General features: G+C 42.1%; 3 protein-coding genes across 15 annotated transcripts in view; 2 read left to right on the top strand and 1 right to left on the bottom strand.

Moving 5' to 3' along the window:
* The first annotated feature begins 713 nt into the window (after positions 1-713).
* On the top strand, positions 714-1586 carry LOC115265003 (uncharacterized). The gene has a single exon (XM_029869191.2). It carries the CDS (start codon positions 714-716, stop codon positions 1584-1586), a length of 873 nt encoding a protein of 290 aa, XP_029725051.2.
* A 5633-nt stretch (positions 1587-7219) lies between these two features.
* Positions 7220-9079, top strand: LOC109404961 (protein SREK1IP1). Its single transcript, XM_029862534.2, has 3 exons — positions 7220-7238; positions 7289-7467; positions 8684-9079. Exons 2-3 carry the CDS (start codon positions 7363-7365, stop codon positions 9032-9034), a joined length of 456 nt encoding a protein of 151 aa, XP_029718394.2. The 5' UTR covers positions 7220-7238; positions 7289-7362; the 3' UTR covers positions 9035-9079.
* Positions 9080-15845: 6766 nt separating this feature from the next.
* LOC109404983 (PDF receptor) overlaps positions 15846-17318 on the bottom strand; it is a 140378-nt gene continuing 138905 nt past the window's right edge. For 12 of the 13 annotated variants that reach the window (XM_062858611.1, XM_062858606.1, XM_062858607.1 and 9 more), the window contains one exon: positions 15846-16606. In XM_062858611.1, coding sequence (XP_062714595.1) covers positions 16480-16606 — 127 coding nt within the window. In that variant the 3' untranslated portion in view covers positions 15846-16479. The remainder of the gene's footprint in view (positions 16607-17318) is intronic. The other variant, XM_062858612.1, reaches the window with a different exon arrangement.

Raw genomic sequence — 17318 nt, 5'->3', positions numbered from 1 at the left:
TAAACACAGCCACCATGAAAACGAATCGAACCGTGCAAGAGCCATCCTAATCGGTTCAGCCGTTTGTGAGTTTTGTTGCCTCAAAGGGATTTCGTTTTGCTGTCCCGGCAAACGTTGTCTTGCCAAGCTGTGGTGGATTGACAACTGTTGAGCTCATAACATCACCGCACTCTAGATTGGTTTAATTTCGATCGTGTTGATTTCCTTCCCAACTCATGAAAAATCAGTACTTTATCAATTTTCTTACTTTAAGGTTCATTTTTGAAACTGTTTTTAACTTGTAGCATCATCAGCTTCATCCCTGTCGCATCATCAATCGGTGCGACATCCACAGCATCCGATCTGGCTGCTGCATCCACGACCGAAAGGTCCTCCACTACACCGACAGCTATCATCAATAGTACCTGCAATAGCTCTCAAATTTCTCTCGACACAACACACTATTGTACCAATTATACCATCCACACTTACAATAGCAGACAATGTACCACTGATTGAATTTTAATAAACTGGACATGAGGAGTATTAGCTTACATCTCAATCGGTTCACACCATCTCTTTTCGCTAGAGAAAACCCCGCGAATAATTGAGTGTACGCTAAAGTGGTGACCCCGACGTGATTAATTACCACAAATCGCTAATTTTGTCGATCACGGGTACCGCGAATCGCGATTCGAAGTAGTTTTTTCGGTCGACTACGTGCAAGTGCGACGATGGAGGATAAATCTAGCGCCAGTGGGGTGATTCCCCCGATAGCCCAGCCGGCTGTCGAAACAATTAATGCGCCGCGTCTCAATCCTCCCAGCATGGCCGACACGAATATCGAGACCTATTTTATGTCGCTCGAATTCTGGTTCGCCGCGTCAGGCATCGGTGCCCAACACGATTCCCGTCGGTACAATATCGTGATGGCACAGGTTCCTCCAAACAAGCTGACCGAGCTGCGGTCGATTGTCGATGCCACTCCAGCGAACGATAAGTACGCCTACATCAAGACGAAGCTGATCGCGTACTTTGCCGACAGCCAGCAGCGGCGCCTTCAACGTGTGCTGTCCGATATGCCTCTGGGGGACCTCAAGCCAAGCCAGCTCTTCAACGAGATGAAGCGCGTAGCTGGAAGCTCCCTCGGAGAAGCGGTGCTACTCGACCTTTGGGCAACCAGATTGCCTCCACATGCCCAAGCAGCGGTGATTGCATCGAGAGGCGACGCGGCGGACAAAATCACCATCGCCGACGCCATTGTAGATTCGATGGTTCTGCGAAAGATCAACGCCCTGGACAGCAACGTGCAAAATTCAGCGATGGCGGCAACGAAACCCGCAGAAGTTGCAGCCATTGATCCAATCCAGGATCTGAAGCGGGAAATCGCCGAGCTCTCGCGGCGGCTCGAAAAGATGCTGCCTATCCAGAAAAGTGTTCGTGGTCGTTCCCGTTCCCGTTCTCGTGGAGGTGAAAAGCGAAGTGCCAATCGCGAGAGGGATTCATCGTCCGGCCCATGCTGGTACCATCGAACATTCGGGAACGATGCCCGAAGATGCCGAAAGCCCTGCTCTACAAGCCAGCAGGCCTCATCGAACCAGCAATGACGTCACTCTGCTGATACTGTGGGGGAAATTGGCGAACTTTCTACCACAGCCGCAATCTATCGCCTCAAAATTACGGACTCGACCACCGCTATGCAGTTTTTAATCGACACTGGTGCCGATGTGTCCGTAGTGCCGAAAGGATTGCATTCAGCAAAAGTGAAGCCAACATCCACGAAATTGTTCGCCGCGAACGGAACGCCAATAGAAGTGTACGGTGAAGTGCTTCTTAAAGTGAACCTTGGACTGCGCCGCGAGTTTTTGTGGACATTTCTAATCGCGAATGTGACATCGGGAATAATTGGTGCGGACTTTATTTGCAATTTCGATTTGTTGATCGATTTAAAACGAAACCGTCTAATCGATAACACCACCAATCTCGAATCCGCCGGTGTCCTCGCGCGTACTAGTGAGTTCTCGATCAAGACTTTTAGTGCAGTGTCGCCGTATGCTGAACTACTGGCAGAATACCCCAGCATCACTCGGCTCGCCCCGCCGGGCACGATCAGCAAGTCATCTATTGTGCATCGCATCGAGACGACCGGTCAGCCCGTCTATGCCAGACCGCGACGGCTCCCACCGGACAAACTCGAAGCAGCGCGCACTGAATTCGAGCACCTAATGAAGCTAGGAATCTGCCGACCGTCCAGCAGCAACTGGGCCAGCCCGCTCCATATGGTGAAGAAGGCAGACGGCTCCTGGCGACCATGTGGAGACTACCGTGCGTTGAATGCCCAGACCGTTCCGGATCGATACCCCCTGCCGTACCTGCAGGACTTCACGACCATTTTGCAAGGTAAAACTATTTTTTCTAAAGTTGACTTGCAGAAGGCGTTCCATCAGGTGCCAATTCATCCCGACGACATTCCGAAAACGGCTATCACGACGCCATTCGGGCTGTTTGAGTTTTCGTTCATGACGTTTGGATTGAGGAATGCGGCCCAAACCTTTCAACGGCTCATTCACGAAGTCGTTCGTGGATTGGATTTTATTTTCCCCTACATCGATGATCTGTTCATCGCCTCGTCATCGCCCGAAGAGCATCGGGACCATCTTCGTCAGCTGTTTGAGAGGCTCAAGCAGCACAACCTGGCAATAAACGTTGCCAAATGCGAATTCGGCCGCGAAGCACTGGATTTTCTGGGACATTCCGTCTCAGCTGAAGGGATTCGCCCGCTTCCTGATCGTGTGGAGGCCATCCAGAATTTCAAGCTACCATCTACAGTGAAGGAGTTGAAAAGCTTCCTGGCGATGATCAACTTCTACCGAAGATTCGTCCCAAATGCGATCGAAGCTCAAATTCCGCTGCTGGCGATGACCCCCAGCAACAAGCGCAACGATTGTACACCATTGACCTGGAGTGATGAAACCCGCGCAGCTTTCGAGCGGTGCAAGCAGCAGCTCGCCCAAGCAACGCTTCTTTCGCATCCCGCCAAATCCGCCGAACTGTCGCTCTGGGTCGACGCCTCGGACATCGCTGCAGGTGCAGTGTTGCACCAAATCGTCGATGGGCAGGCTCAACCTTTGGGTTTTTTCTCGAAGAAATTCGATAAAGCCCAGCTTCGCTACAGCACCTACGACCGTGAACTGACCGCCATCTTCCTCGCTGTGCGGCACTTCAAGTTCATGCTGGAAGGACGAAGCTGCCACATCTATACGGACCACAAGCCAATCATCTTCGCCTTTCGTCAGAAGCTCGATAAGGCCTCAAACCGACAAGCTCGCCAGTTGGACTTCATTGGGCAAATTACGACGGATATCCGGCACATAGTTGGCAAGGAAAACATCGTGGCGGACTTGCTCTCCCGCATCGCTGCCATCCAATCTGCACCCTCGATCAACTTCGACGCGCTTGCTGATGACCAGAAGACCGACGACGAGCTTCGTGATATTCAGCAAGGTAAATCAAAAACCTCTTTAAAGTTAAAGCTTTTTACCGTTCCAGGCAGCACGAAGCAATTGCTTTGTGATTGCTCAGGCGATCGCATTCGCCCTTTTGTGACAAAACCGTTCCGTAACGTCGCTCTGCAAGCTACCCATCAGCTGTCACACCCTGGAACGCGTGCAATGGCCAAATTGATGACGGAGAGATTCGTTTGGCCCAGCATCCGCAAGGACAGCATTGCTTTCGCCAGGAGCTGCCTCCAGTGCCAGCGATCGAAGGTGACACGCCACACGCAATCGCCAGTGTCCCGCTACTCTGCGCCCGACAGTCGATTTTCCCACATCAACATCGACATTGTTGGACCATTTCCGCCAAGCAAAGGACATCGCTACTGCCTTACGGCCATTGATCGATTCTCTCGGTGGCCTGAGGCGTTTCCCATACCGGACATGACTGCGCCAACGATTGCTGAAGCTCTGGTCTCCGGGTGGATTGCTAGGTTTGGTGTTCCAGCCTGCGTCACGACCGACCAAGGACGGCAATTCGAATCATCGCTGTTCTCCGAACTGACTCGCATGCTTGGAACCACCCACCTACGCACGACAGCATACCACCCCCAATCGAATGGCATCATCGAACGGTGGCACAGGACCTTGAAATCAGCCATCCTTTGCCACGATCCCGATCACTGGAGCGAACATCTCCCGATGATCTTGCTTGGCCTGCGAACAACCTACAAGGAAGACATCAAGGCATCTCCGGCCGAGATGGTTTACGGAACAACCCTCCGAATTCCATCCGAGTTTTTCGTCGAAAGTTCAAAGGGCCGAAACGAAACCGAATTTGTTGCAAATCTCCGAAAATCCATGAGCAATCTACGCCCGACAGAAACAGCGTGGCACGGCAGCCGCAATTTCTTCGTTCACCAGGACCTTCAATCGTGCAAGAACGTCTTCGTGCGCAACGATTCGATTCGGCCATCGTTATCACCTCCCTACGAAGGACCCTTCGAGGTGGTAAGCCGAGGTGAAAAATTCTTCAGCGTATGCATCAAGGGGCGGACAGTAAACGTTTCGGTCGACCGCCTGAAACCCGCCTACACTTTCGACGATCAGGATTCACCGAGTGCACCAGATTCGGCAGCTACAACATCCGCTACGACTCCATCGACTAGGGTCACTCGTTCTGGTCGACGAGTCGTTATTCCACTCCGCTACCGCTAGAAGGAAACCTAGTCTAAGAGGGGAGTACTGTAGCATCATCAGCTTCATCCCTGTCGCATCATCAATCGGTGCGACATCCACAGCATCCGATCTGGCTGCTGCATCCACGACCGAAAGGTCCTCCACTACACCGACAGCTATCATCAATAGTACCTGCAATAGCTCTCAAATTTCTCTCGACACAACACACTATTGTACCAATTATACCATCCACACTTACAATAGCAGACAATGTACCACTGATTGAATTTTAATAAACTGGACATGAGGAGTATTAGCTTACATCTCAATCGGTTCACACCATCTCTTTTCGCTAGAGAAAACCCCGCGAATAATTGAGTGTACGCTAAAAACTTATAAACACAGTCACCATGAATACGAATCAAACCATGCAAAAGTCATCCTGATCGGTTCAGCCGTTCGTTAGTTTTGTTGCCTCAAAGGGACTTCAAACTCATTTTTATATATATATAGATAGATATAGATAGAATAGATAGATAGATTTTAATATTAATGTTCATGTCGCGGATTTGTTTTCCGAGTCGCGGATTTTATTTCAGAGGTCGCGAATATCGCGGATGATATTTTGGAAATTTTGTAACAGCCCTGCATTTAAGTTCCCTTTAATTGAGTTTTTTTTAAAATATTTTTAATATGTATTTATGTTTCTAAATTTGGAGCCCATATCTTGTGGCCTATCTATTGAAAACCCCAAGAAATTAAAAAAAAATGAGAAAAATTTCTCTAATGAAATCGTTGCTAGTGCTCCGCAGCCTTTCATCAATCCCCTCAAAATATGAATTTTTCATAGGAGCTTTGTAGAACTGTGCAAAGAGCGTGGGTATTATGATTTTTTGGCTAATTTGATGCTGTTTGAGCAAAAGTTTGGGTAACAGTGTTGTTATATTTATGTCTTGCAACTTCAACAATACAGTTACCCAAACTTTTGATTAAGGAGAAACTTCAAAGAATACCAATATGGCTGCCACAATGGCCGATTTAGACCCCTACTCACGTTTTCAAGAGCACAAATATTAAAAATTCGTAAATAAATGCGCTCGTTTTGGAAAAGCTGCCTCTTTTTGCAAGTGAGCAAAGCCAGGAAAATCAAGTGCGGCTTGGTTCGATGCTTCGTTCGTCAGATTTGTGCCTCTAAAGTTTGTATGCAAAGTTCCAATGGGATTTCTTGATGTTTCACCTTAAACAGAATCTAATTAGGCAAGAAATCATAATTCCCACGCTGTTTGCACCACTGCATTACAGAAATGGAGAAGGGTTAAGGCTTTTTACGGCATCATCAGCATCGGCAGCCATGTTGGATGTGTGGTTCGAAATTTCAAAGTGAGAAATCTCAGCCACGAAAGTGAATATTTGTATAAAAAAAGTATCATCCTATATGCTCACTCGCAGTGATTGCGATGATACTTTTTCAGTTGCGTTACTGCAGAATAACCAGTTTTTTATCACTTCAAAAAAGCGAGGCAAACAAATGGAAAAGCAAAAAGTTAATGATTCGTCCGAAAGCTCAGTGATGCATCATGACACCTTAAAAAGAGCGTAGTTTAGGAAAATAGGAAAAATGCAGAAAACAGTGAGTAGAGGAGGGCTATTAAGGACACACTTGTTAGAGTCCCGAAATGGCCGCCACAATGGCTGACTTTGGCACTTACTCACGATTTCGAAAGCACAAATCTCTTCGTAAACAAAACCAGCGCACCTGAGCTTTTTATTTTAAGCTTATTACAAGTGAGCAAGAACAGAATAATAAAAAGCACTGTTTGAAGCTTGCTTCTTGAAATTTGTGCGTCTGAAGTTCTGATGCACTGTTGAAGCGGGATTTTAAGACGTTTGTCCTTAAGATGCTGAGAGTGTAGAGTTATACAAACATGTAGGGTATTGGTTCCCTTCTTAAGCATGTGGCTCCCATTTTCATCCTACGAAAAATAAAGGATTGAAGCGCTGTTTGTTTTGTTTCTTATTTTTGTATTTTTTTTGTTAGAAGTGAGCACCCATGAAAACAAAAAGAACGGAATCAATCGGTGCCGTAATCGCTTGTTTTCGAATAGGATGAATATGGGAGCGTGAGATTAATGATGGCACACATACCCTACCTAGAAGTCTAGTGCGCTATTGATTAAGAACCAGGTAATAGAAGTTCTTGGCTTTTCAAATTGTTGCCCGCTCAAAACACTCTCGTGTCTCTCGACGTATGAACTTTGTTTTACCCACGGTTTTACCTATCCTTAGGTTGAGGAAAATATACATATATTATTTGCATAAATATAGATATAAGTTATTTGTATACCTATAGGTAAAAGTTATTTTTATAACGTTATAGATCTATTGAAAAACGTCATGCACAGAACATTCGACAAATGTAGATGGTTTGAAATGTATTCCGATTAGACAACTTCAAAATGAATCAACTATGGTTACAGGACTCGTATAAATCGCAAAACTAGCTTCACTAAATGCACCCCTGGAGTGTTTTGATGCTCGTTTTCATTTATCCTTGTTTGTAAACAAAGTACATAGTGAGACTGAATGGTCGCGATATTCATTTCATTTTAGATATTAATCTTTTTTCCCCATTTCAGAAGCGAAGTATTGACTAAGAACTTTATTTATACATATAATAATAATAATATAACAAATAAAGTTCATTGAAGCGATGGAGTTTCTCACCGGTGGAGGTCAAAAGAACACAGTACGAGCGGCTTGTAAAAAATGCGGATACGCCGGTCATTTAACGTATCAATGCCGTAATTATCTAAAGGTAGGTACCGTGCAAATGAACAAAATGAGCCTTTGCAGAGTATGTGCCCCGTTTTTAATCACTGTTATAATGTTTTGGATTTAACCCTTAAAAGCGCAATGTTGTTTTAAAACAACATACCTAAAAACGCTCCAAAATAATTAACCTTCACTTTTATTATTAATTATTAATTTATTTTTTAAATCAGTTTTTATTGTCGTGCGCCTTTAAGGGTTAAGTTTTTGTCGTGCAGTAAATATGTAAACATATATTTAATTCCTGTACTTAAGTTTGAACCCAAGTGCCCCTTAAGATTAGAAACTCCTACACCAAAAAATATTATGTTTCTAGTTCAAAACCGAATTAGCGACATTTTTTCTTTTACTTGCGCTGCTTTTGCCTTGCGTTAAACACAATGTCGGAAGTGGGGCGCTGAATTGTACACCTGGTATTCTATACAGTGCCCCACTTCTGACATAGTGTATAACGCAAGGCAAAAGCAGCGGAAGTAAAAGGAAAAATGTCGCTAATTCGGTTTTGAACTGGAAACACAATACGATCACAGGATTGGCTGATGGACCAAGAACAATAATGAAACATTGAATCCTCGTCATCCTGGGATTGGACATTGTTATCCATCTGGATATTCGGGAATAATTTCTGTTATGTGTTGCATGTTTGTGTTTTGTGCATTTGTAATATTCCATTTTACTTTTCGTATCCCATTAGTTCCCAAATCTGGGGCTCGATGCGGAAAATAAAATGAGCATTTGGAGGGTTCTGCTAACAGTTGTCCGTATTGTGTCGCCCAACGTAGGGCACGATGCATTTGTAGTGTGTAGCACCATTTTTTTTGTAACAATCTGCTGCTGAGAACTTAGCAAAAAGACGAAGAAAAGCTGAACTCGACGAAAATTTTTGCGAACTAGAACATTGGGCTGCTTGCAGTTCAGAAGAAAAAATTCGGACCATCTTGATGCATGGGCAATTCTTTGCCTGAATCGCCCAAGAAACCGTTTTTCTTCGATTGTAGTACGTAGTTGCGAAGAATTGACAATTCAAATGGCAGTCTCTGTAGAAAGTTTCTGCCTGGAATCGATCAACAAATTTCTTGAGCAGTTCTTTTTGAACACGAAACTTTGCTTAATTGTGATCCTTTCAAATATATTTTAAAACAGTTGTTATTTAGCTGAGCTCTCATATCGTATAATATTCAGAAAAATATTGTCTTCGCCAGATCGATGAAACCCGGCAGACCATTGTGCCCGAGGAGAAAAGATCCAGCAGCGAATCTCCGGAGTTGAACTACTTGACTCCACTGCAGGAACTTAGGCGTCAAGAGGAGCTGGAGGAAAGCGCTCGAGCGGAGAAGCGCGCCGAAAAGGAACGCAGAAAAGCTGCCAAAAAGATGAAGAAAAAGCTAAAACGCAAGCATTCGACATCGACCTCATCGAGTGAGGATTCGGAGGACGAGCGTCGCCACCACAGGAAATCTTCCAAGAAGCACAAAAAAGAGAAGAAGAAAAAGTCGAAGAGCAAGAAAAAGAAGTCCCGGAGAAGATCTCATTCCAGCAGCAGTAGCGATTGATGAAAACTTAAGTTTTAATAATAAAATACCCTTTTATACCTTTCATTCATATGTTTTTCATTTATTTAGTATAACCACAGATAACAGATGTTTATGCTAGTACAAATTTTCCGCAGAATCCTGTGTAAATGTTCAAAACGATATACTTTGGCTCACTACCGCCATCTACTCAACTGATTGCGACATTACATCTAACTTGAATGCAAAAATAGTTCAAAGTTCCACTTTCATTCAAGATCGAATACAATCTTGAATGTAAAATTGCGTAGTGCATGCAATCTTGAAAGCGATCACTGACTATCGATCACTGCGCCATCTCTAAATGATTGCCACATGAGTTTCAGCTGCTCGTTACATACAAAATGGCTGTTGAGCATTTTTACACACATTGCCAATATAAGCATAAACGTCTGTTATCTGTGGTATAACATCCAATTTAAGGACAGACTTATTAGGATACCAAAATGTCCGCCACAATGGCCGACTTTGGCACCTACTCACGATTTCGAGCGCACAAATCTGTTCGTGAACAAAACCAGCGCACCTGATCTTATTATTTTAAGCTTATTACAACTGAGCAAGAACAAAATAATAAAATGCGCTGTTGTTTGAAGCTTGCATCTTGAGATTTGTGCGTTTGAAGTTCTGATGCACTGTTAAAGCGGGATTTCAAGACGTTTGTCCTTAAGGCGAAACTGAAAGCATTTACTCACTTATTGGTTTTTGATTTTTTATTAAATAACGAAGCAATATTATCAAAATCGGTTTTCGTACACATGTAGAGTATGGATCAAGGTATCTTCTGATTTTTTTTGTTGTGGAAAATGTTATTCGTTTTTGCAGAAACCACTTTTGAATGAAATTTCACAAAAAATGGTTTCTGCAAAAATGGAAAACATTTTCCACCTCAAAAAAATTCAGAAGATACCTTGATCAATACTCTACATGTGCACGAAAACCGAATTTGAAAATATTGCTTCGTTATTTAATAAAAAATCAAAAACCAAAAAAATGAGGAAATGCTTCCAGTTTTGCCTTAAGATAAAACTGAATCACAGAGAATCTCTATGACTGAATCAACAATTTTACACCATACTAGCTGTACCCGGCAAACTTTGTCTTGCATACTGCGTTTTGTGATGCTGTTCTGCACACCGTCCATCGTTGCTCTTATCAGTTTAGTCAGCTTCCCGGGAAAGCTGTTCTCGTCCATGATTTTTCATAGCTCTGTGTGGTCGGTACTGTCGTATGCCGCCTTGAAGTCGATGAACAGATGGTGCGTTGGGACCTGGTATTCACGGCAATTCTGGAGGATTTGCCGTACGGTGAAGATCTGGTCCGTTGTCGACCGGCCGGCGATGAAACCGGCTTGGTAACTTCCCATGAACTCATTTACTTTAGGTGAAAGACGACGGAAGATGATCTGGGATAACACTTTGTAGGTGGCATTCATAATTGTGATCGCTCGAAACAGACAGATTATCGCTTCCTTCCACTCCTCTGGTAGCTGTTCGGTTTCCCAGATCTTGACTAATAGCTGGTACAGACAGGTGGCCAAACTTTCCGGGCCCATCTTGATGAGTTCTGCTGCGATACCGTACTTACCAGCCGCTTTGTTTGTTTTTGAGCTGGTGGATCATCCTTAACTTCCCTCAGCGTGGGAGTTGGTTCGTTCCTGTCCTCTGCTGCACCAACATAGTCATTTCCTTCGCTGCCTTGGTTCTCCGTGCCTACATTCTCTTCGCCGTTCAGGTGCTCGTCGAAGTGCTGCTTCCACCTTTCGATCACTTCACGTTTGTCCGTCAGGAGGCTCCCGTCCTTATTCCTGCAGATTTCGGCTTACGGAACGTAGCCTTTGCGGGATGCGTTGAGCTTCTGGTAGAACTTACGTGTTTCTTGTGAACGACACAGCGCAGCGGTTCCATTTCCTCGCACTCCGCTTCTTCCAGGCGGCGCTTTTTCTCCCGGAAGAGACGGGTCTGCTGCTTTCGCTTCTGTCTGTATCGCTCCACATTTTGTCGGGTTCCATGCTGCAGCATTACCGCCCTTCCTGCATCCTTCTCCTCCAGAACCGCTCTGCACTCCTCGTCGAACCAATCGTTTCGTCGACTCCGTTCTACGTACCCGATAGTGCTCTCGGCTGCGTTGTTGATGGCTGCTTTGATTGTACTCCAGCAATCCTCTAGAGGGGCCACATCGAGCACACCCTCGTCCGGCAACGCTGCCTCGAGATTCTGCGCGTATGCGGTGGCGATATCCGGTTGCTTCAGTCGCTCCAGATCGTACCGGGGCGGCCGCCGGTACTGTACCGTGATTTCGGGTGAAATTGATCAGTGAGGTGAAATTGATCGATGTAAGGGCCATTTTTGTTTGTTAAAAATAAAGCGTTAAACTTAAATAATTGTGTTATCAAACTTTAAACTTAAATAATTAAAAAATAGTAGAGTTGTAAAAGTTTTGCATCGCTTTTCGCATTATGGGGTGGTCAATTCAGGTAGAAACAACATTTTCAAGATTTACAAAGGCATTTCATTGACTACCCAACTAACATTTATTGTGAATGTAAACGTCAACAAAGCGTCCTTAATACGACTTGATGCTGAGTTACTGTGTTGTACATATGGACGGAAGCTTCTATGCAAGCCCTATACCAATGAATCTGGCGAACTTAATCAGCTTGTACATGCTGTGCGATCAGCTTCTATGCCACCTAGTCATAGCTTTTTTCTCGGCTCCTATGTAACCACTAACTGAATAACATCTTGAGAAGGCACTTTTTCAGCCTTTTCGCAATTGTTAAATAATAGTTTTACGGCATCCCCAAATTAAACGATTAAATATAATTAGGTTATGGATACCGTGACGCAATACATGTGGAACTGGAATTATCACTTTTAAAATTGAATAATTAAACTACTTGCCGCTACTTGGAATCGAACTCCCGATCTCCGTATCCACTGGTCCCGATGATGTCCTCGCTGCCACACTGCTATATATAAATAACATAGAAAATAGCCCGTTTTGTTTTACTCCAGACAAGGCTTCATAATTGTGCCACAAGAAAGCTTACCCAACTTCATCTTGCTGTAAAAGCTTGTGAAACGTCAAACGCAATAAATGTTTACATTGAACAAGCTGTGTGGTTGCGCCAACAGATTCATCTTCACAGCTTCTAGCTGAAAGAGTGTTCTTTAAACGGCTACTAAGCGCTGCTGTTTTGTATTTTGGCATCATTACAAAACGTACTGTATAAAAGCAGCTGTTGTAGTGGCTGGGACTCTTACTCGATTTGTACATCTTCCGGCAAATCTTCCGGCATTGAATTAAAGTGCAATAAAAGCAACCCAAATAATTTCACAGCACATACATGGATAGCTGTAAAGAATTTGTGTAGTAGCTATATATACCGCTTAAAGTTTGTTTTGACAATAATGTTTATATCCGAGAAGCCGTGTTGGTGAACCAACAGTTTCTTTATTACAGCTTCTAGCCGTAATGAAATCGCATAACGGCCTTTAAAGCGCTGCTGGTTTGGGGATTTGTCAGTATAATTAATTGTACTGTATAGTAGCAGCTGTTTTGTTAGTGGGGACTCCTATCCGATGTGTTCAAGTTTTCAGATCTTCCGGGAAATCTCCCGGAGTTGGAATACGGTGGAGTAAAGGCAGCCCCAGTGACAAGCAATGAATTTCTGAAAACCGAGTTTGGTAGCTGTATGATGCTTGTTTTGCAGTCGTGTATTAGCTTACGATATATATTTGACTAGCTTTCCTTATATTCAGCGTTGACTGCTCTTACTCGATGGTTACGCAACAGAAAGCAAATGACTGAAGCTTATAGCGCTGAAAATGTTAGTTGGGTAATCAATTTCACCCCGAAAGCAATTTTTTTGATTTTTCATTTTAAATGATATTTATTACAATAAAATGATAAGCAGTAGAAGTTTCAACTTCGTTGACTGATTCAGCCCCTGGCCGTACTTGTTTGAAAGCATTGAGTTTGAGCATATCGATAATAATTCAAAAATTAGACGCCAAAAACTGTGAAAAGTGATCAATTTCACACGAAATCACGGTACATACATTGTTGATAACGGAGAGTTTTTGGCGCAGTAGAACCATCACCAGGTAGTGATCAGAGTCGATATTAGCGCCACGATAGGTCCTGACGTCGATAATGTCGGAGAAGTGCATTCCATCAATCAGAACGTGGTCTATTTGCGATTGCGTTTGTTGTGGTGATCTCCAGGTGTAACGATACGGGAGGCTATGCTGGAAGAATGTGCTACGAATAATGGCCATGTTCTTGGAGGCGGCAAAATCGATGAGGTGTAGGTCATTTTCGTTCGTCAGCTGGTGGGCGCCGAACTTTCCAATCGTCGGTCTGAATTCCTCCTCCTGACCTACCTGAGCGTTTAGATCCTCTATGATGATATCAACTCGTTCACTTTGTAACGATAAGTGGAAGAGGCGAGAGTGGTCGTGGTGTGTTTTAAATGGTGGATATAATTACATGAAAGCTTTACATCATTACAACATTACAATATTACAACAAAGCAAACTCTTGTTCAATCTGACTTGCTCCTAGGATAAAGTCTCCACGGCTCAGTTTTGCCCAAATTACTTGAATAGCTCAGGAATTATTAGTAGTTGGAGTATCTACTGAGAATTAGAAAAAAATCAATATGAAATAATGGAAATATTGGATAGATTTTGGCCAGACTATGCCCTACAAGTATACCGTCAAACGGGGTTACTTGCAACAGCGGTGTAACTTGCAACATGGTGACATACACTAAATGCGAAGTATTTTCTAATATTAATGAAAACTAGTACAGTGACCCCACACCGATGAATCATCTTAATTTTTGTACACTATTTATGAATCACCGTGTTGATCAAATGGAGTGATCCATAAACTGTGGTCATTTTTGCCGATTCATAAATTGTGGGGTCACTGTATGAACTACTATTTCGGCTATTGTAATTATGTGTACCAAAGGTCGATTTGGTGGAAAAATTAGATGTGTTTCTTTGTTTATTGTTTAGCTACACTGTTAAAACGGTTTGCTCATTTTATGCCATAAAAACAAGTATGAAAATCGTGCTTCACCTCTCCCCTATGGTAAATGAGATAAGTCTGATGACCTTGCTTGCAGTTAGAGTACCTAATAGTAAGCTTAGCTAAACGAAAAAAGTTTGATAAACTTATCGACTAAGTAATGTAAAAATTCTTCATGATATTCAACAACCACTGTGGGGTAACTTGCAACAGTTGAATTTGACAAAACCTTCTATTATTTATCATCATTTTGCGATATTTCTGACAGAAACAACCGAAATGGATCGTTTAATGATTGCATAACGCGTTCATTTTCAAATAACAACTAATTTTTGACATTTTTTGCACGTGACCTTCAAACATTGTTAGGAAATACCATATTTTGAAGTTTCATTCATGTTTCGTCTTATTAATAGTTTTATTTAGTTTATGGGCGCTACAAAACAATCACCAACATCAATTCTGAACCTAAATGGAATAAATTATTTCAGATGAATACCCATTTTGGCGACTTTAATATTTACAAAGTTGAATAGGTGTGTTTCAATCATGTTGTTTTAGCTGTAATTGAAGATGACTCATTCTACCTTTTCAAGAAATGACAATAATCATTGTTGACATTTTGGAACGAGTACTGAGTCACGAGACCCCTATATTTTTTTATATTTGAGGGACGTGAGACCTGTTGTTAAACGATATACTCTCGCTTGCAATAAATATCAATTCTTTCATGAAAAATTATATGTCAATTGGTTAGTGTACATTTGTTCAATCCATTTTTCATGCATAACATCAAAAATTTACAAAACGACTAAGCACTGGAATGTTAGTGCTGTTTGATGATAGCTAACTCAGCTTCATGTCCTGTGTTGCAAGTTACCCCATAGATGGGGAAACTTGCAACACGCATGTATTTCGCACCTCCTGATTAGGTGACAACATATTTTGATAAATCAAGTGCTGCAAAGTATTCTACTCGAGGTAATTAGCGTACACGATGCTTTACAGAGTGTTTCAAATGTTTAGATTTTCAATGATATTGCTTCAAAGTCGAAAAGTGTTGCAAGTTACCCCATTTGGTATGTTGTTCACATAGACGAATCGTAACTTTGAACTTTTCTGGTCAATCTAAAATTTTGTATTCCAATATTGTGCTGACACTATGGCACAGATACTAATTAAAATAAGGAATCTGATTTTTTGTTTATCCCCCGTTAGGAACATTTTTTTTCGAAAGGACGTAGGTATTTGAAATTATTGAAAGCTGAAAGTAGTACTTTGGTGAACACCTACGAAATTTGATCTATGAAACTTGCTTTCGAGTTCAAAGCTGCTTCTTCTTCGAATAATGAACTCTCGATGCATTTACTATTAGTGACTATCAACGCTAAATATTTCTGGTAGGGTATTAATGACCCTAATGGCTTTCGGATGATTTATGTGAAAAAAAAACAATAGTTTCTTATTAAAATTCAATGTTCAATGTATAATTTGACGTTGAATCGTTGAATTGTTTTGTCACTGACTGTATGCAATAAATAGTTGAATCTAGATGTGTTTGAACGATTCTTCGATGCGCTTCCAATTCCAGAATGCATTTATACTTTAACCCTGTGTCTGTGGCGCGCCTTCAATGCTTACATCTGGTAAAAGTATGTACATCAAAGTCGACAATAAAGCACTATAAAGATATCGCCATAAGCAGATTTTCGTCGTGGTTCGGGATAATTGAGATTTCTTTTGGTTGATATTAGGCTGATATATAAAATATACTTTATTAATCGCACGTTTTGTTTCGATTTTCCTATTTCGTTAGTTTGCTATCACATTCAATTAGTAAAAAAAGCTACACGATTCTTTGTAGTTTCTTTTTTGGCCTTACAAAAATAACACCTCTCTTACAGTCTAACAAATATAAATTCTCTCGGTTTCGCATCACGGTTCATGTTTGTTTTAATTGCAGCTCTACAAAAGTTCGATGATGTGGTTTGTTTGAGTTAGAATTTTGTTTGGTTCGGTAAAGCTATGAGTTAGTATGGGCCATAATCAAAGCAGACATCACACGCTTGTCCTGGAACAAATGATTTGTTAGTTTTTTATTCGATGCAATGAATTAAAAAAAATCACAATATAGCTACCTACCAATGAATATTTGTTATTTTCAAATATTCATTTATGAGTAGCATTCAATTCATAAGTACAAACAATAATTGGAATTTGTTAAATAAACTAGTGTAATTCTAAAGGAATCACATTTTCATAAGGATTCATCATTGTTTCTGAAGTTTGAAATTTCGAATACCATAGCTATTTTGAGGATGGGATTGGTAGTTTTAAAAATGTGATTCTTTAATTGTGATACAAACTTAATAAGAAAACATAAATTAATCTGAAATATCAAATATGACTGACTCGGGTGGTGCTGGCTCAGGTGCCGGTTGGCTGGGATCCTTTTGTACTTTGAAGCAGAATGTAATCCAGTTTTTACTACTGGTTCTGGTGTTGCTGTTTCTGAAAAAAAAAAATCCGATACAAATGTGATATGTCAGACATTTTCGAGTAATCTTTAAAATATTTCAGTAAACAATTTTGAAATCCTATTAATCTTTTCCGATGACAAGTCCTATAGCATTGTTGCTTCTTAAATGACTTAACTTGATGCGAGCTTGTTGCACTATACGGCGAACCCAGCATCCTGAAAGCGGTCAAAGCCATGAGGACATGGTGGGCAGGGTATTTTGTGAGAGTGCCGGAAAACATCCTTTCAAAACTATAGATTTGGTTGGCATAAGAAGGCACAGAGCGCTGAGGGAAAGACGGGTGGATCAGGTATAACGAGTAGACGGGTGGATCAGGTGGCGAGCATCGTGCGTGATCGAGGATGAACAGTGCCAGTAGCAAATAGAGTATTATTGTGGCGTTTACATCTACTCAGATAAGTATCTGAGTGATGGTCAAAATACGCCCAAAACTATCTGTCACTGTACGATACCGACAGGCCACCATAGACCAATTTATCTTTTGATTGGTTAAAAAAATATTTCCATGCTTAATGGCATGCAGTCAAAAAAGCCCAAAATCGCATATTTTGCCCTATAAATTGAGATATAGCTCGAAATTGTGGCGTGCTGGAACAAATCTGAGCCCGGATTCGGATTCAGTGGCCCAAAATCTATCAGAGACACATAAGTTTGCTCTTGAGACAGACCAAAAGTTAATTTTT

The sequence above is a fragment of the Aedes albopictus genome, chromosome 3, assembly GCF_035046485.1.
Source record: "Aedes albopictus strain Foshan chromosome 3, AalbF5, whole genome shotgun sequence".
NCBI classification, from domain to species: Eukaryota; Metazoa; Arthropoda; class Insecta; order Diptera; family Culicidae; genus Aedes; species Aedes albopictus.
This window is presented reverse-complemented; position numbering and strand designations above follow the sequence as displayed.

Excerpts from the sequence above, each read along its gene's own strand:
- LOC115265003 (XM_029869191.2), top strand. The coding sequence starts at position 714 with ATGGAGGATAAATCTAGCGCCAGTGGGGTGATTCCCCCGATAGCCCAG.
- LOC109404961 (XM_029862534.2), top strand. The coding sequence starts at position 7,363 with ATGGAGTTTCTCACCGGTGGAGGTCAAAAGAACACAGTACGAGCGGCT. Across the intron at positions 7,468-8,683 it reads AATGCCGTAATTATCTAAAG|ATCGATGAAACCCGGCAGAC; the intron begins GTAGGTACCGTG and ends TGTCTTCGCCAG.